General features: G+C 43.9%; 1 protein-coding gene across 2 annotated transcripts in view; it reads left to right on the top strand.

Moving 5' to 3' along the window:
* adarb2 (adenosine deaminase RNA specific B2 (inactive)) overlaps positions 1-27010 on the top strand; it is a 634387-nt gene that overhangs the window by 556658 nt on the left and 50719 nt on the right. For both annotated transcript variants that reach the window (XM_078425174.1, XM_078425183.1), the window contains exons 6-7: positions 8585-8736; positions 9910-10078. In XM_078425174.1, the coding sequence (XP_078281300.1) occupies positions 8585-8736; positions 9910-10078 (321 nt within the window). The remainder of the gene's footprint in view (positions 1-8584; positions 8737-9909; positions 10079-27010) is intronic.

Genomic DNA, 27010 nt, shown 5'->3' with positions numbered 1-27010 from the left:
GGGTTTAGAGGGATGTGGGCCAAACACAAGCAGATGGGACAAGTGTAGATGGGACATGTTGTGTTGGCGTGAGGAAGTTGGGTCAAAGGGCCTGTTTCCACGCAGTATGACCATGATTAGACTCAAACCCTTACACCTCTCTCCTGGCTATACAGAATGAAACAGAACCCAACTGGACAGAGTGTACAGGGGAGAAATTCACCCCTGTGGGTTCAGTGTTTCAGCGTATTGCATTCTGCTTCAAAATTCATTTTTGGAGACAATACAATTGAGGCGACACAGCGGCAGAGCTGGGATAGCCATTGTCTCACAGCTGCATAGTCTCAGGCTCGATCATGGCCTCGAGTGCAGTCTGTGTGGAGTTTGCACGTTCATCCTGTGACCACATGAATTTCCTCCAGATGCTCTGGTTTCTGTCCACATCCCTAAGACGTGGAAGGACACCAAGGAGAGACCAGGTGGAAGACCTGGGTTTCCAGGTTAATTGGCCACTGTAAATTTTTTTATTTTTTTTCATATTTCAGATACAGCGCGGAAACAGGCCTTTTCGGCCCACCAAGTCCGTGCCGCCCAGCGATCCCCGTACATTAACACTATCCTACACACACCAGGGACAATTTTTACATTTACCCAGTCAATTAACCTACATACCTGTACGTCCTTGGAGTGTGGGAGGAAACCGAAGATCTCGGAGAAAACCCACGCAGGTCACGGAAAAATGCCATAGAACTAGTGTTAACTAGTGATCGATGGTCGGTGTGGACGCGGTGGGCCAAACAATCTGCTGCCATGCTGTATCTCTAAACTAAACTGGATTAAAGTGCAATGTAACAAAGCTATTCAAAAGCCCTATGTCTAGGACCATCAGAATTACTAAAGAAGTGAAAGGCACAAAGTGCTGGAGTAACTCAGCAGGTCAGCTAGCCTCACTGGAGAACATAGATAGGTGACATTTTGGATTGGGATCCTTCTTCAGTCTGACTTTTATGCAGATGGGACCAGCTTAGATGGGACATCTTTTTTAAAATTTTTAATTTTTAATTTTTTAAAGCATATGTACAAATAATAATAAATGACAAACTGGTTATAGAATTCTTACATAGCTTCAATTTTTTAATTTTTAAAGGAAAAATAAAGATGAAATGAGACTGAAAAAAAAGACTATAAACTAATAGAGAGAAAGCAAAGAAAAAAGAGAATTACAAATATAAAGATTTGGGGATAGATCCGGGAGTTAGTGAGTATAGTTGTACATCCAACCCTAAACTCAAGTTTTAACTTTAGTTTTAAATTTTAGTTTTGTGACAAACCCATTTACTTTTTTAAAAATTCAATAAATGGAGACCATATTTTAAAAAATAGATCTGATTTGTCAATTAAGGCAAACCTTATTTTTTCCAAATGCAAGGTCTCGGTCATTTCCGTAATCCACATTTTAATTGTGGGGGTTATTGTTTTTTTCCAAAATTTAAGTATTAATTTTTTCGCAGTTATTAAACTGTAGTCAAGAAAGCGTCTCTGACATAGCGTAAAGTTTGTAATGTGTTCTGATAATCCTAAAATTAGATGGGACATCTTGGTGGGTATGAACAAGTTGGGCCTCTGGGCCTGTTTCAGTGCTGTACAACTCTATGACTCCAAGAATTCAGTCTGAAGAAGGGCCATGACCCGAAACCTCACCTGTCCATGTTCTCCAGAGATGCTGCCAGACCCGCTGAGTTACTCCAGCACTTTGTGTCCTTTTGTGTAAACCAGCAACTGCAGTTCCTTGTTTCTATATTCAAGTGCCCATCTTGTGCAACAGAGTTGGGATGTATTTGAATGCCAGGGTTTTTTTTTAATTACATCAAGACCCATTGTGGGGTCTTTGTAGAGATTTAAATGACAAGAATCAGGAACAAGTCCAGTCCAACAGCAAATTGGTCAAAGACTAGCAAAAAAAAATGAGTGACAAGTCTGATATTTATAAAGCCTGCCGATGAAATCGGAGCGCTTCTGTGTGATAATGTCAAAAGAGGTGATATACTGTACGTCACCACTCTCACCAATTAAGGCAGATGGCAGGGTGATCCAGCACCAGGTATCTTTAAGAAGTGCTGAGAGAGTGTGTATATTCTGCAGTGACAGCCAACCTCCCCCATCAATGTCTCACTGTGTTGTGTAGGAAAATAACTGCAGATGCTGGTTCAAATCGAAGGTATCACAAAATGCTGGAGTAACTCAGCGGGTCAGGCAGCATCTCAGGAGAGAAGGAATGGGTGATGTTTCGGGTCGAGACCCTTCTTCAGTCTGTGAGACCCTTTTCAGCAGAATTTTAAAAGGGTAATATCATAGAATATTGAACATTGAAACATTTATTAGTCAGGGTATTTTAAGTGTAGTAGTTGGGACGTTATGCTACCATTGTGTTCAGTTTTGGTCACACTGCTATAGAAAGGAATGTCATTAAGCAGGAAAGAGTGCAAAAGATTTCATGAGGATGTTGCCAGGACTTGAGGGGCTGAGCTATCGGGAGAGGTTGGGCAGGCTAAAACTTCATTCAGAGCAAAAGGTGATCTTATAGAGGTGTATCAAATCATGACGGGAATAGAAAGGGTGAATGCACAGAGTCTTTGATCCAGGGTTGGGGAATCAAAAGCAAGAGGACATATGTCTAAAGTGAGAGAGGCAAGATTTAATACGAACCTAAGTAGCAACTTTTTCACTCAGAGGATGGGGGGTTTATGGAACAATCTGCCAGAGGAGGTTGTTGATGCGAGTACAATAATAATATTTAAAAGACACTTGGACAGGTACATGGATAGGAAAGGTTTAGAGGGATATGAGCTAAATGCAGGCAAATGGGGCCAGTTTGGCATCTTGGTTGGCATAGACAAGTTGGGCCTATCGACCTGTTTCCATGCTGTATGACTCTCAAGGTACAGCACAGGAACAGGCCCTTCAGCCCACATTGTCCGTGCTGAACATGATGCCAAGTTAAATTAATTTCCTCTGTCTGCACGTAATCCATATTTCTCCATTCACTGCATATCCATGTGTCAGTTTGGAAAGGATCCCGACCTGAAATGTTACCTGACCATTTCCTCCACATATGCTGGCTGAACCACAGAGTTCCTCCAGCACTTTGCGTTTTGCTCAAGATTCCAGCATCTGCAGTTCCTTGGCTCTCCATAATACCAGTTTCTGTTCGGCCTCCAGTTCAAGATGGAATAGTGTCTCCAACTTAGATAAAAGCCAATGAGGGTTACACAATAATGGTTATTTAAAGAATGTTAACTTAAGCAATACATTTCAGGAGCCATCTGTTGCCACAGTTACCTTGGAAGGACAATATGAAAGTTGTGGAAAAAGTTTATGTAATTAATATTAAATTAATGTGGGGCACCGTGGGGTGGCACAGTGGTGCAGTGGAAGAGTTGTTGCCTTACAGTACCAGAGGGCTGGGTTTGATCCTGACGACAGGTGCTGTCTGTACGGAGTTTGTACCTTCTCCTTATGACCGCGTGGGTTTTCCCCGGGTGCTCCGGTTTCCTCCCACACTCCAAAGACGTACAGGTTTGTAGGTTAATTGGCTTCGGTAAAGATTGTAAATTGTCCCTAGTGTGTAGGATAGTGCTAGTGTGCGGGGATTGCTGGTCGGTGCGGACTCGGTGGGCCGAAGGGCTTATTTCCTCTCTGTATCTCTGTATTAACATAAAGATAGAGATACAAGAGACTGCAAATGCTGGAATCTTGAGCAAGAAACAGACTACTGGGGGAACTCAATGGGTCAGGCAGCCTCTGTGGAGGGGAATTGATGGACGACACTTCAGACTGACCCTTCTTACTGCTTGAACAAGGGTCCCAACCCGAAAAGTTCATTTCTCTCAACAGATGCTGCCTGACCCGCTGAGTTCTTCCAGCAGTTTTGTTGTTTTACTTCACACAAACGTAGTTCCGCAGACCATCAGTTGAAGTGAGATAAGCGCTCCTTAAAGTAGTCAGCAGGTCAGGCAACAGCTGAGGAAAGAGGACACAGAGTGCAGGAGTAACTCAGCGGGTCAGGCAGCATCCCTGGAGAACACGAATAGGTGATGGAAAATCAGTCCAAAGAAGAGTTCCGACCCGAAACATCACCTATCCATGTTCTCCAGAGATACTCCCCGATCCACTAAGTCACTCTAGCACTTTATGTCCTTTTTTTTTTACACCAGCATTTGCAGTTCCTTATTTCTACATTCTGGGAAAAGATGAACAAGATTAGTGCATCAGGTTGGTGATAGACACAAAATGCTGGAGTAACTCAGCGGGACAGGCAGCATCTCTGGGTAGAAGAAATGGGTGACGTTTCAGGTCGAGACCCTTCTTCAGACTGTCTAAAGACCTGAAACGTCACCCATTCCTTCTATCCAGAGATGCTGCCTGTCCCGAGGAGTTCCTCCAGCATTTTGTGTCTATCTTCAGTTTAAACCAGCATCTGCAGTTCCTTCCTACACATATCAGGTTGGTGGCTTAGATTTGTTTACAAGGATCAAGTCTACCGCAAAGGCAGAGAATGAATTCAATACGTATCCGGGAAACAGAAATGTCTTCCTGGTAAACTAACAGATCGCTGTTCTTCTCACCACACAAAACAGAAACATAACCGGTCACTGGTTTGATATTTTCTGCCATGATACAAATTCAAAACATGCCTCTAGTATTATTTGCCCCATTAATATATCAGTTTAGCAACCATGAAGATTCCACAATTAAGTTGACCTTGATGAACCGTCCATATAATTGATTTGACTAAATGTGGATGACCTTCTGTAAAGCGTGAAGTACATACTACAAGATTATCATTTGCATTGCAAGGAAAAGGTGAAAAATGACACTATGACTTAGATGAAGGTATTAAAAGTACCATTAGCAAATTTGCAGATGACACAAAGCTGGGTGGCAGTGTGAACTGTGAGGAGGATGCTATGAGGTTGCAGGGTGACTTGGACAGGTTGTGTGAGTGGGCGGATGCATGGCAGATGCAGTTTAATGTGGATAAGTGTGAGGTTATCCACTTTGGTGGTAAGAATAGGAAGGCAGAGTATTTTCTGAATGGTGTCAAGTTAGGAAAAGGGGACGTACAACGAGATCTGGGTGTCCTAATGCATCAGTCACTGAAAGGAAGCATGCAGGCAGTGAAGAAAGCCAATGGAATGTTGGCCTTCATAACAAGAGGAGTTGAGTATAGGAGCAAAGAGGTCCTTCTGCAGTTGTACAGGGCCCTAGTGAGACCGCACCTGGAGTACTGTGTGCAGTTTTGGTCTCCAAATTTGAGGAAGGATATTCTTGCTATTGAGGGCGTGCAGCGTAGGTTTACTAGGTTAATTCCCGGAATGGCGGGACTATCATATGTTGAAAGACTGGAGCGACTAGGCTTGTATACACTGGAATTTAGAAGGATGAGAGGAGATCTTATCGAAACGTATAAGATTATTAAGGGGTTGGACACGTTAGAGGCAGGAAACATGTTCCCAATGTTGGGGGAGTCCAGAACAAGGGGCCACAGTTTAAGAATAAGGGGTAGGCCATTTACAACTGAGATGAGGAAAAACCTTTTCAGTCAGAGGGTTGTGAATCTGTGGAATTCTCTGCCTCAGAAGGCAGTCGAGGCCAATTCTCTGAATGCATTCAAGAGAGAGCTAGATAGAGCTCTTAAGGATAGCGGAGTCAGGGGGTATGGGGAGAAGGCAGGAACGGGGTACTGATTGGGAATGATCAGCCATGATCACATTGAATGGCGGTGCTGGCTCGAAGGGGGTCCTCCTGCACCTATTGTCTATTGTCTATTGTATTGGGCTGCATGCCATCATTGGTCGGGGCATTAAGTATGAGACAGAACGTCATGTTGCAGGTTTATAAAACTTTGATGATGAATCATTTGGAGTAGTGTGTGCAGTCCTGGCCACCCCATCACAGATTGTGGAGAGAGTGCAGAAGACAGATGCAGCCTGGGTTGGAGGGTATTAACTGTAAGGAAAGGCGGGACAAACTCGATTGTTTTCCCTGGAGTGTGCAATGCTGGAAGTTCAAAAAATAATGAGAGAGTTAGGTAGGATCGACAGTCAGAATCTTTATCCCAGGGTAGAAATGTTAAATAGAGAGGGCTGAGCTTTGAAGTGTAACGGGGAAAGTTTCAAAAAGATGTGCACGGTTATTTCTTTCACGTGGAGAGTGGTAAGTGCATGGAACGCACTGCGAGGAGTGATGGTGGAAGTAACACATAACATGAGCTAGGAACATAAATATACAGGGAATGGAAGGATTTGGATCCTATGCAGACAGAAGGGATTCATTTAATTTGGCATTATGTTTGGCACAAACATCATAGAAACATAGACAATAGGTGCAGGAGTAGGCCATTCGGCCCTTCGAGCCTGCACCGCCATTCAATATGATCATGGCTGATCATCCAGCTCAGTAACCTGTACTTGCCTTCTCTCCATACCCCCTGATCCCTTTAGCCACAAGGGCCACATCTAACTCCCTCTTAAATATTGCCAATGAACTGGCCTCAACTACCTTCTGTGGCAGAGAATTCCACAGACTCACCACTCTCTGTGTCAAGAAATGTTTTCTCATCTCGGTCCTAAAAGACTACCCCCTTATCCTTAAGCTGTGACCCCTGGTTCTGGACTTCCCCAACATCGGGAACAATCTTCCCGCATCTAGCCTCTCCAACCCCTTAAGAATTTTATATGTTTCTATAAGATCCCCCCTCAGTCTTCTAAATTCCAGCGAGTACAAGCCGAGTCTATCCAGTCTTTCTTCATATGAAAGTCCTGCCATCCCAGGGACCAATCTTGTGAACCTTCTCTGTACTCCCTCTAAGGCTAGAATGTCTTTCCTCATGGGCCAAAGGGTCTGTTCCTGTGGTGCACTAACATCCAATTTGAAAATCAAATGTGGGAAATCTAAGAGATGAGATTCAGCAGGTGCTGGAATCTGGAACAATGGAAAACAAACATCGGGTGGAACTCTATACCTCCTCCCTCAACTCTGTCCAGGGACCCCGACAATCCTCTCAGATTAGGCAGAGGTTCACTTGCACCTCCTCCAACCCTCAGCTACTGCGTGTGTGGAGCAGACCAGCTAACAGCGCAGAACGCCATTTTCGACTGCACTGTCCTCCGCCCCCCCCCTGGTGGAGGGGTAGACCTCACGGCTCTCGACAACAGCACATTGCACTGGCTACAGCGCCTGGAGGGCGTTACATAATTTCTGCTGCCTCAAACGCAAGAAGAAGAAGCTACTGTATCTGTTGTTCAAGATGTGGACTCTTATACATCGGCGACACCAAATGCAAACTGGGCGACCGTTTTGCGGAACAACTTCGCTCAGCCCACGTGAACCAACCTGATCTCCCGGTTGCTGGACACTTTAATTCTCCTTCCCACTCCTACACAGACCTTTCTGCCCTCGGTCTCCTCCTTTGTCAGAGTGAGGTAAAACGCAAATTGGAGGAATAGCATCTCATATTTCGCTTGGGCAGCTCACAGCCCAGTGGTATGAATATTGATTTCTCTCACTTCGGGTAGCCCTGGCATTCCCTCTCTCTCTATCCCTCTCCCACACAAGCCGCTTCTCATTTTCACCCTTCAAACAGCCTGCTTCCTTTATCATTGTTATATTTTTTGCATATCTTTCATCATTGTTCTTTATCTCTCCACATCACTGTCTATATCTCTCGTTTCCCTTATCCCTAACCAGTCCGAAGAAGGGTCTCGACCCGAAACGTCACCCATTCCTTCTCTCCAGAGATGCTGCCTGTCCCGCTGAGTTACTCCAGCATTTTGTGTCTATCTAGTGGAACTCAGCAGGTTGAGCAGCATCTGTGGGGGGGGAAGGGGGAGGAATTGTCAACATTTCAAGCTGAGGCCTTGAATCAGGACCAGAAAGGAAATGCAGGAAATCTAAACCTTAGTATTCTCATCTTTTGGTTTATATGTTATGTGACATTTTACTTAGTTTAGTTTAGAGATACAGCGCGGAAACAGGCCCTTTGGCCCACTGAGTCCGCGCTGACTAACGACCTCCGCACCTTAACACTATCCGACACGCACTAGAGACAATTTACAATTTTACCAAGCCAATTAGCCTTTGGAGTAGGTCTTTGGAGTGTGTAAGGAAACTGGAGCACCTGGAGAAAACCCACGCAGGTCACGGAGAGAGCGTACAAACTCCGTACAGACAGCACCCGTAGTCAGGATCGAATCCGGGTCTTTAGCACTGTAGGGCAGCAACTCTACTGCTGCACCACCATGATGCTCCTTATTGTGCTCTGAAGAAGTGATCTGTAACAAATAAAAGGCTGAAAGCCCATAGAATTTACTAGACGGAGGATATTTTCCAAAATAAATAGCAAGCTGTAAATAAATTAAGTTACAGCTACTGTGCAAACGTTGTGCAAACATTGACATTCATTGCAAACTCTGTCAGGATTATCTCACTCGGTGTAACTGCAACAATTTGGATAAGCTTCTCCTCCTCGAGAACCTAATGCAGTTTACTTATTGGGAATTCATTTAATTATTGCACTGATCTTTAATCTCTGTGTTTCCAAAAGTAAACGGCCAGATGACTGGGAACGTTCGATCTTTGCCCATCAAAAAGAGGGAGGTTATAAGCTGAAAGAGAGTGTCCTTTTCCATCTGTACGTCAGTACTCCACCATGTGGAGATGCTCGCCTGAACTCTCATCGAGAAGCGAGGGCTGAATGTAAGTACAAAGATGCTTTATCCGTGTGAGATGTGCACAAGCCATTGTATTATTTGGAAATGCCATAAAAACCACAAATAAAACATGGACTGTGGAAACACTGTTACCACTTCCAGTTATATAGACTAATTGCCACATGTACCGAGCGAGGTACAGTGAAAAGCTCTTGTTATGTGCTAACATGTCAGCGGAAAGACTATACAGGATTGCAATTGATCCATCCACAATACCTACTGTAGATTTTTGGACTGGGTTGGACTAGATTTTAGTTGCCATCCAAATTACTCACACTGGGGCCGTCTAACCTGATGAGATCTCTGAGTCTGAATTTATTAGTTCATAAGTGATAGGAGCAGAATTAGGCCATTCGGCCCATTAAGTCTACTCCGCCATTCAATCATGGTTGATCTAACTCTCCCCCTCAACCGCATTCCCCTGCCTTCTCTCCATAACCGCCAACACCCATTCTAGTCAAGAATCTGCCTATCTATGCCTAAAAAATATCCATTGACTTGGTCTCCACAGCCTTCTGTGGCAACGAATTCCACAGATTCACCACCCTCTGACTATCCCTCCTCATCTCCTTCCCAAAAGGAACGTCCTTTTATTCTGAGGCTATGACCTCGGTTCCTAAGTGCTTCGACTAGTGGAAACATCCTCTCCACATCCACTCTATTCAAGCCTTTCACTATTCGGTAAGTTTAAATGAGGTCCCCACTCATCCTTCTAAACTCCAGCAGTATCACGGTAATGTACATTGAACTGCTTGCTGGAGTCTGCACGCTTTCTCTTTAAAGCGGAGAGCAATGCAGGTTGTGCTGAGGGGATTTCAACCGTGAAATCTCCTCCAGGCAGCACATGCAGATTCCACCTCATGTAAAATGTAATTTTTATAACCTTGTGGCCTTTTTAATTGCAGCATCCATTCAGTACCCATTAATGGGAATCTGTAATTATGTTTAATGTGGAAAGCTCTCTGTATGAGACAATGAAGCCAGCTCATCCCACATCCCTTCATACTTCCTCCCCACCCTCCCTCAGCTCACAGCAAGAAAGGATTCAAGTGGTAGTTGAGGCTGGGTAAAAGACTGTGCGTCTACCCGATCTATTCCTCTCATGATTTTTTACACCTCTACAGAGCACGTGTTGAAAGTGGTATTTTGTCCTTTCCAGTGCAACACAGCAAGCCATTGAACAGGAAAGTCCGGGGCCATCTCAGAACGAAGATTGAGTCTGGAGAAGGCACCATTCCCATCCGGTCCTGCAATCCCATCCAGGCATGGGACGGGGTCCTGCAGGGAGAGCAGCTGCTGACCATGTCCTGCACTGACAAGATAAACAGGTAAACCACACGGGCTGGAACACTTCAGGGAAGTGGCAGCCCCCACCACACACCTGCTGCTCTGTGGACCTCCTCTGATATTTGGTTCATTGCACTAATGCATTTTATAATTTCAGCTGCACAGCAAATCAAAATACATGCGGTAGATCTCCAGTAAAGGTTTTCCACTTGCTGAGAGTCTATTGTGCTTTGTAGAAATTAAAATACCCTTTAATCATGAGCTGATGGCATTGTATTTCTACTGCTGCTGGTTAACATATATTCAAAGACTGGAAAGATCAAAGTCAAGGGGCCGTTTACCTTACAAGATCGTACGGGTAATGTATATGGACAATCGATGGAGAGAACGAGAGAGTGTGTACATTTATGGCTGAAGCCATGAATGTCTTTACACAATATCATTTCACCCTCCTTAATTGACTGTTGGTAGAAACATCCCTCCTACAACCTCACCCTGCTGTACAAACCCCCTAATTTTTTATTTAACCTTGGAAGCAAGTCTGGAGGTTATCTTCCCAGCACCATACAGTATGGAAACAGGTCCTCCGACCACTGAGCAAAACACAAAGTGCTGGGGTAACTCAGCGGGTCAGGCAGCATCTGTGGAGGCAATAGATAGGCAACGTTTTGGATCGGAACCCTTCTTTGGACTGAATAACCCTTCGTCATTCAGTCTGAAGAAGGGGTCCTGAAACTGAAACGTCACCCTATCCACTCCCTCCACAGATGAAAAAAAAGACACAAATTGCTGGGGTAACTCAACAGGTCAGGCAACATCTCCAGAGAACATGGATAGGTGACATTTCAGATTGGGACCCTTCTTCAGATTGATGCCTCCTCTACAGATGCCACCTCACCTGCTGATTTACTCCAGCACTTTGTGTTCTGCTCAAGATTCCAGCATCTGCAGTTCCTTGTGTCTTCTTCGATCACTGCGTTTTACGCTAACCATCAAGCGCCCATTTACAGTATTCTGTTCCCCACAAGATTGAACCCTCACCCCTGGAGAGGCGAGGCAGCAGCTCTACCCGCTGCACGGTGGCGCAGCGGTGGAGTTGCTGCCTTGCAGCACCAGAGACCCGGGTTCAATCCTGACCAAGGGTGCAGTCTGTACGGAGTTTGCATGTTCCCCCTGTGACCACGTGGGTTCTCTCCGGGTGCTCCAGTTTCCTCCCACACTCCAAAGACATGCAGGTTAATTGGCTTATGTAAATTGTCCCGCGTGTGTAGGATAGAACTAGTGTATGGGGTGATTGCTGGTCAGTGTGGACTCGCTGGGCCGAAGGGTCTGTTTCCACGCTGTATCTTTAAACTAAACTAAGCTAAACTAAACTCTGTTGTATCCATGATGCAAACCACCAAGGATACAGAGTGGAATGCCCAACAGAGTAATAATGACAGAAGCTTTGAATCATTCCACAAATAACTCGATTCCTTTGGGGAGAAGGTAATCAAGCGTGTCGGAAGGAACTGCAGATGCTGGTTTACACCAAAGATAGGCACGAAATGCTGGAGTAATTCAGTGGGACAGGCAGCATCTCTGGAGAGAAGGAATGGGTGATGTTTCGGGTTGAGATTGAGAGTTGGGAGTGAGAGAGACAGAGATATGGAAGGGTGAGGTGTGAAAACGAGACATCAAAGGAGGTGAAGGTCCAGGAAAATATAGAATAGATCATTGTTAGCTAGGGGAAGGTGACAACGGAGCATACAGAGATAGTGGAGGATAGTCAGACTGGTCAGAGAACTAGGATGGGGGAGGATGCTTCATTGCCACCTTCCCCAAGCTAACAATGATCTATTCTACATTTTCCTTGAACTTCATCCCCTTTGGTGTCTCATTTTCACTCCTCACCCTTGCATATCTCTGTGTCTCCCTCTCCCCTGACTCTCATTCTGAAGGATCTCGACCCGAAACGTCACCCATTCCTTCTATCCAGAGTAATGATAAGTGTATTCGTTTGAGATTGGATTATGATGGGCTGAATGACCTTTCCCATTTTGCCATCCGTGCAATGATCTGCCGAAGGTGAAGATCGCCATTCACCTCTAGGATGTGCTCACTCTTTTTCTCAGCCTTCCCTAATTACTGCCTGTCAATTATCACACATAATCAAAGACTTTCACCAGGGAAATGTGATAAATCTCAACAGGATGTCAAGGCTGCGGAGCAAACTAGCAATTTAGCGATGATAAGCTGAGTGAGCAAGGAGGAAGTTTAATAGTCAGCGTGCATCAGTGAACAAGGTCAGATCAAGAAACCACGGTAAAGTGATAAAATTAAGGGCACTTCATCTGAATGCATAAAGCATTCACAATAACATGACTAAATTTAAACACAAATTGAGATAAATGGGTTTGACCAAATAATCATCGGATAGAAATGGTGCATGGTGACCAAGGTTGTGACATAAATCTTCCAAGGTATCTGATACGTGGAAAGGACAGATAAAAGAGAAAAAAAGTTGGTGAGTTACCCCAATAAGTAATGGTGACATAATGACAACCGAGGTGAATTATATCGGTTTAGGATTTTTAAAAAGTATGCGTCGGTTAAAATATGAAATGACAAAGGACAAAATACACAGGTCGTAGTTTATAAGCCACCTTCCAAGTGCAACTTGGTTTGAGGAATATGGGTCAAAGATGGTTATATTGAATTGTGGTGCAGATTAGCTGCAATCGCAATCAATTGTTGAAGAGACTAAATAGATTACTGTTGTTCTTTTGCTCTTGTGTCATAAAGTCTTACAGCGTGGAAACAGGCCCTTCAGGCCCAACTTGCCCGCACCGGCCAACATGTCCCATCTACACCAGTCCCACCTGCTTGCGTTTGGCCCACATCCCTCTAAACCTGTCCTATCCATGTACCTGTCGAAATGTGGAACCAAACAAGGACAGGATTAATTTGGATCCTGTGTAACTTGACAAAGTTAATTAGTAATCTCATAGTCAGGAATCCCACAATTGAAATACTTAAATTTGTATAGCATGTTTCACAACTGCAAATCATTTTACCATCAATGTCGTACTTTGCAACTGTGGTCACTGTCATAATGGTGAATTGTGGTTAATTAGCTATTGGATTTCCCAGTTGTTCTCATCAATCCACTCACTGTACTAGTTTCACTGTCGTCCTGGTGAGTTTCATTGTCTGTATAACTCATCAACACGTAGCCCACACACAAACAATGGACCTTTTCCTTGATCATCGTTACTTTTCTGCATATCTTTCCTTCATTTGCTCTGCATCTCTCTATATCACCGTCTCTCAATCTCTCCTTTCTCTTTCTCCTGACTCTCAGTCTGAAGAAGGGTCTCGACATGAAACGTCACCTATTCCTTTTCTTCAGAGATGCTACCTGACCCGCTAAGTTACTCCAGCTTTTTGTGTCTTTTCAGTTTAAACCAGCATCTGCTGTTCCTTCCTACACACAAGCCAGTCGTGATGTTTTTTAGAGAATTCGAGGGCTTCCTCATAGATGCGTGTTATAGTGAAAGTCAGGGTGGTCCTTACACTGGTAGCTCTCTGTAGCTAATGCTGGTTAGGAGACATCTGATTCTCTGTGAGGCTCTGACTGAGAAGGGCTGACCTTGCCATAGCCTTGAGACCTTCAATGTGGATTTTCCTGGAACAGCCTTTCCACTGTCACTGGTTTTAAAGCTGCTGGAGATAACAGGGCAGATTAGGCAGTGGCTCCATGCCATGGCTCGACTGCCAAGGTCACTCATTTACAATATTGGAAATCCAGTCCATAAGCTGGACATGAAGCTGATGATTTACTGCAGCAATGATTCCCATTCCCCCACCTGCATCAAAGAGGACGGCTGAGTAGTCCTTCAGAAATGTTGGATCCTTACAGTAGCAAGGAAATAGAGAGAACCCTTGGAATTAAAGGCCGGTGAGCTTCACACCAGTGGTGGGGAAGCTATTGGAGACGATTCTATGGAATAGGATTTAGACAATAGACAATAGGTGCAGGAGTAGGCCATTCGGCCCTTCGAGCCAGCACCGCCATTCAATGTCATCATGGCTGATCATTCTCAATCAGTACCCCGTTCCTGCCTTCTTCCCATACCCCCTGACTCTGCTATCCTTAAGAGCTCTATCTAGCTCTCTCTTGAATGCATTCAGAGAATTGGCATCCACTGCCTTCTGAGGCAGAGAATTCCACAGATTTACAACTCTCTGATTAAAAAAGTTTTTCCTCATCTCCGTTCTAAATGGCCTACGCCTTATTCTTAAACTGTGGCCTCTGGTTCTGGACTCCCCCAACATTGGGAACATGTTTCCTGCCTCTAACGTGTCCAACCTCTTAATAATCTTATACGTTTCGATAAGATCCCCTCTTTACTCCCATTTGGAAGAAAATTAGTTAATTGTGGATAGTCTGCATAGCTTTGTACATGGCAGATCGTGCCTTACTAAATTGATCTAATTTTTTAGAGTCATAGAGTGATACAATGTGGAAACAGATCCCTTTGGCCCAAGTTGCCCACACCGCCCCAACATGTCCCAGCTACACTAGTCCCACCTGCCCACGTTTGGTACATATCCCTCCAAACCTGTCCTATCCATGTACCTGTCTAACTGTATCTTAAATGTTGGGTTAGTCCCAGCCTCAACTACATACCTCCTCTGGCAGTTTGTTCTATACACCCATCACCCTTTGTGTGGAAATGTTGCCTTCCAGATTCCTATTAAATCTTTTCTCCTTCACCTTAAATCTATGTCCTCTGGTCCTCGATTCACCTACTCTGGGCAAGAGACTCTGTGCATCTACCTGGTCGATTCTCCTCTCATGATTTTATACATCTCAATAAGATCACCCCTCATTCTCCTACACTCCAAGGAATAGCGTCCCAGCCTGCTCAACCTCTCCCTATAGCTCACACCCTCCAACCCTGGCAACATCGGTGTAAATCTTCTCTGTACCCTTTCCAGCTTGACAACATATTTTCTATAACATGGTGCCCGGAACGGAACACAATACTCTAAATGCGGCCTCACCAATGGCTTTACAACTGCAACATGACCTCCCAATTTCTATACTCAAAACTTAATTTTTGATGTGGTGATGAATGTTATTGATGTGGGTAGGGTGGTTGATTTTGTACGTGTATTTTAGTAAAGTCCCACATGGTAGGCTGATCCAGAAGATTATAATGCATGGGATTAACAGTGACTCAATCGTATCCATTCACAACACACTGACTGATGGAGGACAGGGACAGACTGGTGGTGGAAGCACAATATTCTGGCTGGAGGTCTGTGACCAGTGGACTTCCGCAATGTCGACAAGTGGGTTAGTAAGTTTGCAGATGACACAAAGATTGCTGGGCCATGGTGGCCGCTAATGGCAAAGTATGACTGGATTAGGGGTACATATAACGGGATATAGATCAGCTACAGAAATGGGTAGCAGGAGCAAGTGTAAGGTGGCGCGCTTTGGAAAATCAAATGTAAGGGCAGAATATACAATTAGTAGCGCATTCTTTAACAGCATTGATGTACAGAGGAATCTTGGGGTCCAAGTCAATAACTCCCCGAAAATGGCAGCACAAGCAGGTAGAGTGATAAAGAAGGCATAGGGTATGCTTGCTTTCATAGTTCAGAGCATTGTGTATAAGAGTCATAAAGTCATGATGCAGCTTTATATGACTTTGATTGGGCCACATTTGGAGTATTGCATGTGGTTCTGGTCACCCCATTACAGGAAGGATAAGAGGGCTTTAGAATGGATACAAAGAAGGTTTATAGACAATAGACAATAGACAATAGGTGCAGGAGTAGGCCATTCAGCCCTTCGAGCCAGCACCGCCATTCAATGCGATCATGGCTGATCACTCTCAATCAGTACCCCGTTCCTGCCTTCTCCCCATACCCCCTCACTCCGCTATCCTTAAGAGCTCTATCCATCTCTCTCTTGAAAGCATCCAACGAACTGGCCTCCACTGCCTTCTGAGGCAGAGAATTCCACACCTTCACCACTCTCTGACTGAAAAAGTTCTTCCTCATCTCCGTTCTAAATGGCCTACCCCTTATTCTTAAACTGTGGCCCCTTGTTCTGGACTCCCCCAACATTGGGAACATGTTTGCCAGATTGGTGCCTGGATTAGGGTCTATTAAAGGTTGAACAGACTTGAATAGTTTTCTCTGGAATGCCGAAAGTTGCGGAAAGACTTGATAGAGAGTATGAAATTATGAGAGGAATAGATAGGGTGGACAGTCAGAACCTTTCTCCCGGGATGGAAAATTCAAATACTAGAGGACAGAGGTATAAGGTGAGAGGGACAAAGTTTGAAGGAGATGTACGGGACAACTTTTTTACACAGAGGGTGGTGTTCGCCTGGATCCCACAGCCGGGTGTAGTGGTTGAGGCAGTTCCAGTTTTAAACATGAAAAGATTATAAATTACTGAGCCTGTGATGTTTTTAAATGTACTTATTTAATTATGAATCCCAATACTTTTGTGTATAACTTGGTTGCTCATCAGGCATCTTCACTAATTAACACTGGAAAATATGTGAATTCAATTTGTAGATTGTCATGCCTCTGTGACTTCCCCTACAAAGTCTGACAAAAGCAAACCTACTTAAAATGTACGTTTGACTGTAATTTAAGTCAACTAAATAATGCTGGTTATAAATATATTTCATTTTAATTTGATTGCCCTAAACTTGGTTAGAGAAGCAGTTAATAAGGCAAGCCTTAGACATCATGCTAAATAGCAAGTGCACTTCATTGAAAAGCTCTTCGGGGTATTGCTCACAGACAACAATAAACTTGGCTGTTTCATCTGACAATATTGACCTTATCTGCCTTATTCAGACGACACTGGTTTTCCAAGACAACGCTGTTCCTACCTGCTCTATTCAGACAATGCCAAAGTTGGCTGCTTCATTTCAGGTGCTGTTGAATCGGTCTGTTTTATCTTGACAACTTCTTGGTTCAGGAAAGCGAGCTTGTCTGTTTATTGCCAAACATTGATAAACCTGTCCCCTCTATGTAGATGACAAAGTGCTTGCCTCTCGTATTCAATGACACTGATTGTCTCTCAAGAAGACATTGATTTTATTTGCATTATCACGACTTCAGACATTAAGGCTTTAGACTTTGGAGATACAGCGCAGAAACAGACCCTTCAGCCAAACGAATCCGCGCCGACCAGCGATCACCCCATACACTAAGGGTCTGAAGAAGGGTCTCGACCCGAAACGTCGCCCATTCCTTCTCTCCTGAGATGCTGCCTGACCCGCTGAGTTACTCCAGCATTTTGTGTCTACCCATACACTAACATTACCTTACACACTAGGGACAATTTTACAATTTTACCAAAGCCAATTAATCGACAAACCTGTATATCTTTGGAATGTGGGAGGAAACCGGAGCATCCGGAGAAAACCCACGCGGTCACAGGGAGAAAATACAAGCTAAGTTTGTACAGTCAGCACCCGCTGTCAGGATCGAACCCAGGTCTTTGCAACTGTACTGCTGTGCCACTGTGCCGTCCAATCCATTTTTCTCTGCGTAAATGATTTTACCATGAGAGCATTTATTACCTACCAATGAGACCGAAGCTGGGTATATGCCTGATCAGGGTAAGACAAGCAAACCACTTTACAGAAGGACTTTCAGTGATCTATTCAGTTCTTTGTTATGTTGTTTCCAGTTCAATATTTGGCAGTGCTTTTATTTAGGTCAGTTTCACCATTCCTGGTGGTGAGGTTTAGGAAGAGTTACTAGTCCAAAACTGTAACCATCAGGCTCCTCCGCCCCTGACTCTCAGTCTGAAGAAGGGTCAAGACCCGAAAAGTCACCCATTCCTTCTCTCCAGAGATGCTGCCTGTCCCGCTGAGTTACTCCAGCATGTTGTGTCTATCTTTGTTTAAACCAGCACCTGCAGTTCCTTCCAACCCACTCTTTATGCTGAAATAACTCAGCAGGTAAGGTAGCATCTCGAGAGAACATGGATAGGTAACGTTTCTAGTCGTGACCATTTTGGGATGGGTCCCGACCTGAAACATCACCTATCCATGTTCTCCAGGGTTGCTGCATGTCCCACTGAGTTACTCCAGTACTTTGCGGGTTTTTATTGTATAAACCAGCATTTGCAGTTTCTTGAAGATAGACACAAAATGCTAGAGTAACTCAATGGGTCAGGCAGCATCTCTGGAAAAAAAGGAATAGGTAATGTTTTGGGTCAGAACCCTTCTTCAGACTCTTTGTAGTTCCTTGCATCTACCAACTCTTTATGTTGCCTTAATGTCAACAGTGGCCCATAGGGCACTAGTCTCACCGCTGAACCACAATAACTTGAGTACCAAATCTAAGCTGTCTCTCCAATCCACCACTGAGGATACACGGCTCAATTGGTGGTGCACCTTTCAGATGAGATGATAAACCAAGACATTGCTTAGTCCTCAGCTGCAAAAGATGCTTTTGTAGAGGAGTAATGGAAATAGTTCAGCAAAACTGACTGCACAAACTACTGTACAATCTGGCCTCACTTTCCTCCTTCAAGTACACCAGGATCATCCTGTACTCCAGGATCATCCTGTACTCCAGGATCATCCTGTACTCCAGGATCATCCTGTACTCCAGGATCATCCTGTACTCCAGGATCATCCTGTACTCCAGGATCATCCTGTACTCCAGGATCATCCTGTACTCCAGGATCATCCTGTACTCCAGGATCATCCTGGGGAACAAAGAGGATCTCCACATTTCCACTAAAAAAGGTCAAATCCAGATTAAGATGGGATTAGCAGCAACCTGATAGGTCGCACCCACAACATGGCTCAGTACGGTCAATGTTCACCACGAGTGTGTAGGAAGGATCTGCAGATGCTGGTTGACACTGACGGTAGACACAAGATTATGGAGTAACTCAGCAGGTCAGGAGCGTCTCTGGAGAAAAGGAATAGGTGACGTTTCAAGTCGAGACCCTTCTTCAGGCCCATGATTGTTGTTTTGGCACTAAACTCAATGTCCACCATCTTTACTGACATCTCTACTGTGGCTGAAGAAAGTTCCATGTGCAGAAAGCACGCATGCAACAACGCCAGCAGGTTATCTGAGCATCCACTCCCTCCTGCGACTTACACAAAATAAAAAGATTGGAAGCAATGGTGCCATTATCACCAAGGTGCCCACCCCACCTCCCCCCACTAAGTGGATGGTTATAGAACTGGACTAGTACTTCTTCCTAAATCTCACCACCAGGAATGGTGAAGCTGACCTGAACAAAACCCCTGTCAAATATTGAACTGGCAACCAACATAATGAAGACCTGACTAGTTCATTGCTAACCATCCTTGGAAATATATTGCCGCTCCTTAAATTCCGCTTAGGTAGCTTACAACCCAACAGTATGAACATGGAAACCTCCAGTTTTAGGTAGCAACCACTCCCCCATTTTTCCCTCCTCTTCCCTCTTCCCCAGCCAGACACACACACCATTTCTCCCATTATCCTACCCCACCTCTCCCCTTTCAATAGACAATAGACAATAGGTGCAGCAGTAGGCCATTCGGCCCTTCGAGCCAGCACCACCATTCAATGTGATCATGGCTGATCATTCTCAATCAGTACCCCGTTCCTGCCTTCTCCCCATACCCCCTGACTCTGCTATCCTTAAGAGCTCTAGGGTGAACAAAGGCCAGAGATGAAAATAAGACACAAAGGTGTAAGATGAGGAGAGAAAAGGAGTGCAAGTGAAGTCAAAGAAAGGGATATAGGTGGAAGTGGACAGGGAATGTTGGGGGAGTCCAGAACCAGGGGCCACAGTTTATGAATAAGGGGTAGGCCATTTAGAATGGAGATGAGAAAAAACTTTTTCAGTCAGAGAGTTGTAAATCTGTGGAATTCTCCGCCTCAGAAGGCAGTGGAGGCCAATTCTCTGGATGCTTTCAAGAGAGAGCGAGATAGAGCTCTTAATGATAGCAGAGTCAGGGGGTATGGGGAGAGGGCAGGAACGGGGTACTGATTGTGAATGATCAGCCATGATCACATTGAATGGCAGTGCTGGCTCAAAGGGCCGAATGGCCTACTCCTGCACCTATTGTCTATTGTCTAATATGTCAACAATTCAGGAGCAAGGCCCATCACTTGCCCTGGACATTTAGATAAGGGCTGCAAAGGCAGACTTGCCATTATTGGCTATTACCTAAGAAATAAATAATTTGCAATAACCCATTTTGTGTAATTTTATAACAACAATGATAAATCAAATAAGCTGTCCAAAGCCATCAGCACATTGATCATTGTCAAAATCATTTCAACTATTTACTAGCTTGTTTTACAGGAAGACAATATGCCATTAGTAATTCACATTGGTTGTCCATCATCCTTATATGGGTAAAGTGAATAATCCAAGTTAATTGAAACGGTAAAGTTGGAATTAATAAATAACTGAACTAAAAGTATAACTGAAATTATAGACAAAAATAATTTATTACTAGCCTTGAAGCTAAAACTACACGTCTTTTTCCAAGAGGAGGCACAGAATAATAGAAATGATTGCAAGTCAGTGATCGCAACAAGACCTTCTAATGATGATTGAATTGCAACAGTGAAGCTCAGGTAGTTTCTAACAGTTACTTGATTACTGAGTTTAAATTACTGCTTGTAATCACTCCATGGTACCTCTTATTTTTAGGTAAAATATGTTGTTATTTTTACGAGCATTCTCCAGCTCATTCCAGGAATCTATATGGGCACAGGTTCCATGCTGTTGATGCCATTTAGACTGAAAGGCTAAATAGCTTTGCGATCGCATTATATATTGAATGAGAAAGTCGATCAGCAGGTACTTCTGTGCCTGCCTGACTCAGGCCGATATCTTTGAGGTATTTGGTTTTGTCCACGATAGCCTCTAACTTTGTATTGTTAAATGCCCCTGCACATGCTGTTCTATTTCTGAACTGTGGAAAGAACCACATTGTTTTACCTCACTATTTCTACCATCCTGATCCACTGCTCAAACCACTCTCATGAAGTTGTAGGGGAACATCAATCTTAGGTTTATGTTTCGGTTTATTAGTGTCAGGTAAGTGAAAAGCTTTGTTCGGCATGCTATCAAATCAAATCAGATAATACTATGCATAAATATTGTAGTAGTACAATAGATAGTAGTATCTATTGTACTTGAGTATCTATTAAACTCAAGTACGATAGATAGAACAAAGGGAAGATAAGGAGTTTAGAATATATAAGAAAATAACTGCAGATGCTGGTACAAATCGAAGGTATTTATTCACAAAATGCTGGAGTAACTCAGCAGGTCAGGCAGCATCTCAGGAGAGAAGGAATGGGTGACGTTTCGGGTTGAGAAACTTCTTCAGTCTGAAGAAGGGTCTCGACCCGAAACGTCACCCATTCCTTCTCTCCTGAGATGCTGCCTGACCTGCTGAGTTACTCCAGCAGTTTGTGAATAAATACCTCGGAGTTTAGAATATAGTTCTCAGCATTGTAGCACATTGTAGCACATCAGTTCCATAGGCAGATTACAATGTCCATAATGGGGTAGTGGGTGAATCAGTTAGTATCCTAGCTTATGGAAGGATCGTTCAGAATCCTGATAAAAGAGGGGAAGAAGTTGTTCCTAAATCTGGTTGTGAGTGCTTTCAAGCTTCTATATATTCTACCAAATGGGAACTAGGCAAAGAAAGGAATGTCATTCACATTGTGAGACAAGTCTTTGATTATGTTGGCCTATTTTCCGAGACAGCTGGAAGTGTAGATACGATACGATAAAACTTTATTCATCTCTGGAGGGAAATTGGTCTGCCAACAGTCACAACACACAAGGTACACAAAGACTTGAAATTAAAAGTGAAAACAAAAAGAAAAAGGCAAGCGACTGTGGTCTGGCTGCCGTGTGCACAACGCCTTCACCGGAACAAACGGACAAACAAACAAACGCACGCAGACTTATCCCCTGGGCAGAGGATTCTAAACTAGAGTGCTCCCCCACACTGGGTCCCCCTTTGTTCTCCCACCGTCCTCCAACGCCGGAGATGGAGTCACCGGTGGGGACTTCGGTCCGTGTGATGGGCTGGGCTACACCTACAACTCTCTGCAATTTCTTGCAGTCTTGGGCAGAGCTGTTCCCAAACCAAGCTGTGATGCAACCCGACAGTATGCTTTCTATGGTGCATCTGTAAAAGTTTGATAGAGTCACTGGAAACATGCCGAATCAATATCCTAATCTCGTAAGGAGGAGCTGGTGTGTCTTGTCAGCCAGAGACGGGATGTGGACCATAGTGTATGACTCTATGGTCCCCTTAATAAGATTATTAAGGGGTTGGACACGTTAGAGGCAGGAAACATGTTCCCAATGTTGGGGGAGTCCAGAACAAGGGGCCACAGTTTAAGAATAAAGGGTAGGCCATTTAGAACGGGGTACTGATTGAGAATGATTAGCCATGATCACATTGAATGGCGGTGCTGGCTCGAAGGGCCGAATGGCCTCCTCCTGCACCTATTGTCTATTGTCTATTGACTCAGAGCCAGCAGTCTATTTTGCAGAAGCAATGTATAGGAAGGAACTCCAGAGGCTGGTTTACACAAAAGGACATAAATTTCTGCAGTAACTCTGCTGGTCAAGCAGCATCTCTGGAGAAAGGGAATAGGTGACATTTTGGGTCGGAACTCTTCTTCAGACTGAAAGATGGAGGTGGGGCGTGGGGAAGCAGAAGTAATAATCTTTTTAAAAGAGGAAATATAAATTCTCCCCCAAAGAAAGCAAGGGGAGATTACTAAAAACAATTTTTCTGTTTCTGTTTTCTGCTGCACAACCGCCAACAGCTGGGCTATCTCGTGCAGGTAACGGAGACCAGTTACATAGGTCTGAAGAAGGGTCCCCACCCGAAACATCAGCCATTCTTTTTCTCCAGAAATGCTGCCTGACCCGCTGGGTTGCTCCAGCACTTTGTGTCTAGCTCAATTAAAGATTTAGATTTTAAGGAACATCTCCTCAGGAAGAGGATGTAGGAAGGCAGAGTGCCGTGAGGACAGAATTCCAGGGTGAGAACATGAACGTTACCAATTTCTCTCTGTGCGGATGCTGTCTGGCCTGTTTGGCATTTCCACCGTTGTCTATTTATTTTTCCAGAGGTTAGGGCCTTAGCATCTGAAGCCCCAGCTGCAGAATGTGGAGCATTTAAAATCTTGGGAAGAGTAAGTGCCGAAACTGTGACCGCAACTTTGGCAGTGTTGTCTGCAAACTTACTAACCAACCCACCCACAGTTTAAGAATAAGGAGTAGGCCATTTAGAACGGAGATGAGGAAAAACTTTTTCAGTCAGAGAGTTGTAAATCTGTGGAATTCACTGCCTCAGAAGGCAGTGGAGGCCAATTCTCTGAATGCATTGAAGAGAGAGCTCGATAGAGCTCTTAAGGATAGCGGAGTCAGGGGGTTTGGGGAGAAGGCAGGAACGGGGTACTGATTGAGAATGATCAGCCATGATGACATTGAATGGCGGTGCTGGCTCGAAGGGCCGAATGGCCTACTCCTGCAGCTATTGTCTATTGTCTATTGTCTATTATCTACACTTGCGTCCAAGTCATTCATATTTATAACTAACAACACAGGTCTCAGCATTGATCTCTGCAAAACTCCACTCACCATAGATCTCCAGCTAGAACAATGTGTAGGAAGGAACTGCAGATGCTGGTTTACAGAGAATATAGACACAAAATGCTGGAGTAACTCAGCAGGACAGGCAGCATCTCCGCACAGAAGGAATGGGTGATGTTTTGGGTCGAGACCCTTCTTCAGTCTCGACCCGAAACATCACCCATTCCTTCTATCCAGAGATTCTGCCTGTCCCACTGAATTACTCCAGCATTTTGCGTCTATCTGCAGCTAGAGCAACTCCCTTCCACTGTTTTCTGTGGGTAAACCAGTTTTGAATCCAAACTACCACGTCACCTTGGATTCCATGCTTCTGGATCAGTTTACAATGGGGGACTTCATCAGATGCCTTATATAAATCCTTATATACCACATCCTGGGCCCTACCCTCATCAATCATCTTCGTCACCTCCTCAAAAACTCAATCAAGTTCATAAAACATGATCTGTCTCGGACAACCTTGGTGACTGCCTATAATATTCTATTGTCACAGAGACATATAGTGATACAGTGTGGAAACAGGCCCTTCAGCCCAATTTGCCCACACCACCCAACATGTCCCAGCTACACTAGTCCCACCTGCCCACATTTTGTCCCTATCCCTCCAAACCTGTCCTATCCATGTACCTGTCTAACTGTTTCTTAAGCGTTGGGATAGTCCCAGCCTCAACTACCTCCTCTGGCAGCTTGTTCCATACACCCACCACCCTTTGTGTGAAAAAGTTACCCCTCAGAATCCTATTAAACATTTTCCCCTTCGCCTTCAACCTTTGTCCTCTGGTCCTCGATTCACCTACTCTAGACAAGAGTCTCTGTACATCTACACGATCTGTTCCTCTCATCTCTTCCAAATGCAGGTAAATTCTCTCCTGAAGAATCCAATAGCTTACATAGCATTGAAGTGAGGCTCACTGGCCGATAATTTCCTGGATTATGTCTAATTCCTTTCTTTAACAAAGGAACAACATTGGCTACTCTCCAGTCCTCTGGGACCACCCATGGCTAGAGAAGATCTTCATCAAGACCTTTGGTATCTCCTCCGTTCCCTCTCTCAATATCCTGGGATGCATCCCGTCAGGCCCCATGGATTTATCACCTGAAGGCTCTTCAAGAGACCCAATACCAACCTCTTTCTTGATCTCAAACAACCCTAGCATATTGGTATATCCAACACACATCTCACTATCTTCCATGCCCTTCTAACTATCGATAACACTAATAGAAAAAACATTTAGCCAATACCTAGCTCAAACTCCCTTCATTGTTGTGAGGAAAATGTATTTCCTAATTGGTCTGATTACCAGATGTAAAGTAGATGTAATTAGCTTAATTCAGTCAGCTCTTTTTCTTGATGGCATGATGAATTTATCATTCAACTACCATAAGGAAAGGGTTAGCGAATTCTGAGTTGCAAAGGAGTGTCTTTCTTTTTCTCACTAATTAACTTAATCAGCCCATGCAATATACAGCTAATTGCCATAAATTGATGGGTTTTAAAAAAAAATGTTTATAACATAGATTGTTCAACAAGTTAAAAATAGATTTGCAACTAGCTTGATCGACTGTCTGGTTTTCAAGTTAACATTCAATCATGTTCAGTTGGTATCAGATGAGCCAATCCAAGGCTTTGAAACATGGTTCCAGCCTGCTTGTTCTTCTTTCCAAAAGTTCAATGAATGTCATCAAGTAATCAAGAAGTCTTCCTTGATCTAATAGAGTCACAGAGAGCATCATTGAGTCATACAGCAGGGAAAAGGGGCCCTTCGGCCCAACGTGCCCATGCCGGCCAAGATGTCTAACCTTCATTAGTCCCGCCTGCCTGCACTTGGCCCTCATCCCCGCTGAGGCTTTTATCCATGTGGTTGTCAAAATGTCCTTTAAATGTCCTGAGAATGGTTTTAGTAGAAAGGTCCTTGGTGATTTCATCTATAAAGTTGGACTTTAGGAACTCTGGATGTTCTCCCCAGCGCAAGGAAAGTTGGGAATGTGACAGAGTTGTACAAGATCATAAATGATTTAGGTTGGGTAAATAATAGGAAACACTTCCATTAGCAAATGTTTCAAGGGCCAGTGGAAGCAATTCTAAACTTTTTGGACAAACGATACATGGGAAATACGAGGAAATGTTTTCTTTGCCTCATGATTAATCAGAATGTGGAGCTGACTGCCGAGAAGATTAGTGGAAATCAAGTGGATCTTTCTAGTTGGATTTGGATTGGTACTTGAAAGGAAATGAATGTAGGAATCACAAATTTAAACAAAGTAAACTGAAGAGATATAAGGATTGTCGGTTATGACAGGTTAGGTTCCTTGAAAGGCATGTCTGACATTTACAGAATAAAGATGTTGCAACAGTTATAAGAAGTTAAGAATAGAGTCAAATAAAGTTGCCAGAAAAACTTAGCAAGCCTAATGTGAGGAGCAGTTTAGAATTCAGCAAAAAATTACAAAGATTATTAAGAGAGCAAAAACAGGGTATCAAAGTAAACATAATATAGATTGTACAAGTTTCTACAACTATGTAAAAAGATTAGTGAAGATAAATGCAAGTTCCTTTCAGTCAGAAGTGGGAGAATTTATAATGGGGAACAAAGAAAAGGCAGAGTAAATAAACAAATGATTTAGTTCCAGCTTCACAGAAGAAGACACAATTAACTGGCCAGAAATGCTAGGGAACAAAGGGTGAAACAAAAAGGAGAAATTAGAAGAAATTAGAATTGATTTCAAGAAAGTGCTGGATGTATTAATGGGACTGAAAGCAGATAAATCCCAGAGTACTAGACAAAGTAGCCAAGGAAGTATTGAAAGAATGGGCACATTGGTTGTAATCATCTAAAACGCTACAGATTACAAAGTGGTTCCTGCAGATCGGATAATGGTAAATGTGACCCCACTATTTCAAAAAGAAGGAAAGAGAAAACAGAAACACAGCTAAACAGTTAGCCTATCACTGTTAACAGAATCAGCATGGAAACAGGCCCTTCCGCTCACAGAGCCCAGGCCAACCACTGATCACCCGATAGCAAGAATGTCCTTCCTCAAATTTGGAGACCAAAACTGCACACAGTACTCCAGGTGTGGTCTCACTAGGGCCCTGTACAACTGCAGAAGGACCTCTTTGCTCCTATATTCAACTTCTCTTGTTATGAAGGCCAACATGCCATTAGCTTTCTTCACTGCCTGCTGCACCTGCATGCTTACTTTCAGTGACTGATGCACTAAGACACCCAGATCTCTTTGTACTTCCCCTTTTCCCAACTTGACACCATTCAGATAATAATCTGCCTTCCTCTTC

Source organism: Rhinoraja longicauda, chromosome 2 (genome assembly GCF_053455715.1).
Source record: "Rhinoraja longicauda isolate Sanriku21f chromosome 2, sRhiLon1.1, whole genome shotgun sequence".
NCBI classification, from domain to species: Eukaryota; Metazoa; Chordata; class Chondrichthyes; order Rajiformes; family Arhynchobatidae; genus Rhinoraja; species Rhinoraja longicauda.
The sequence above is the reverse complement of the archived record's forward strand: the minus strand, read 5'-3'. Positions and strand labels throughout refer to the sequence as shown.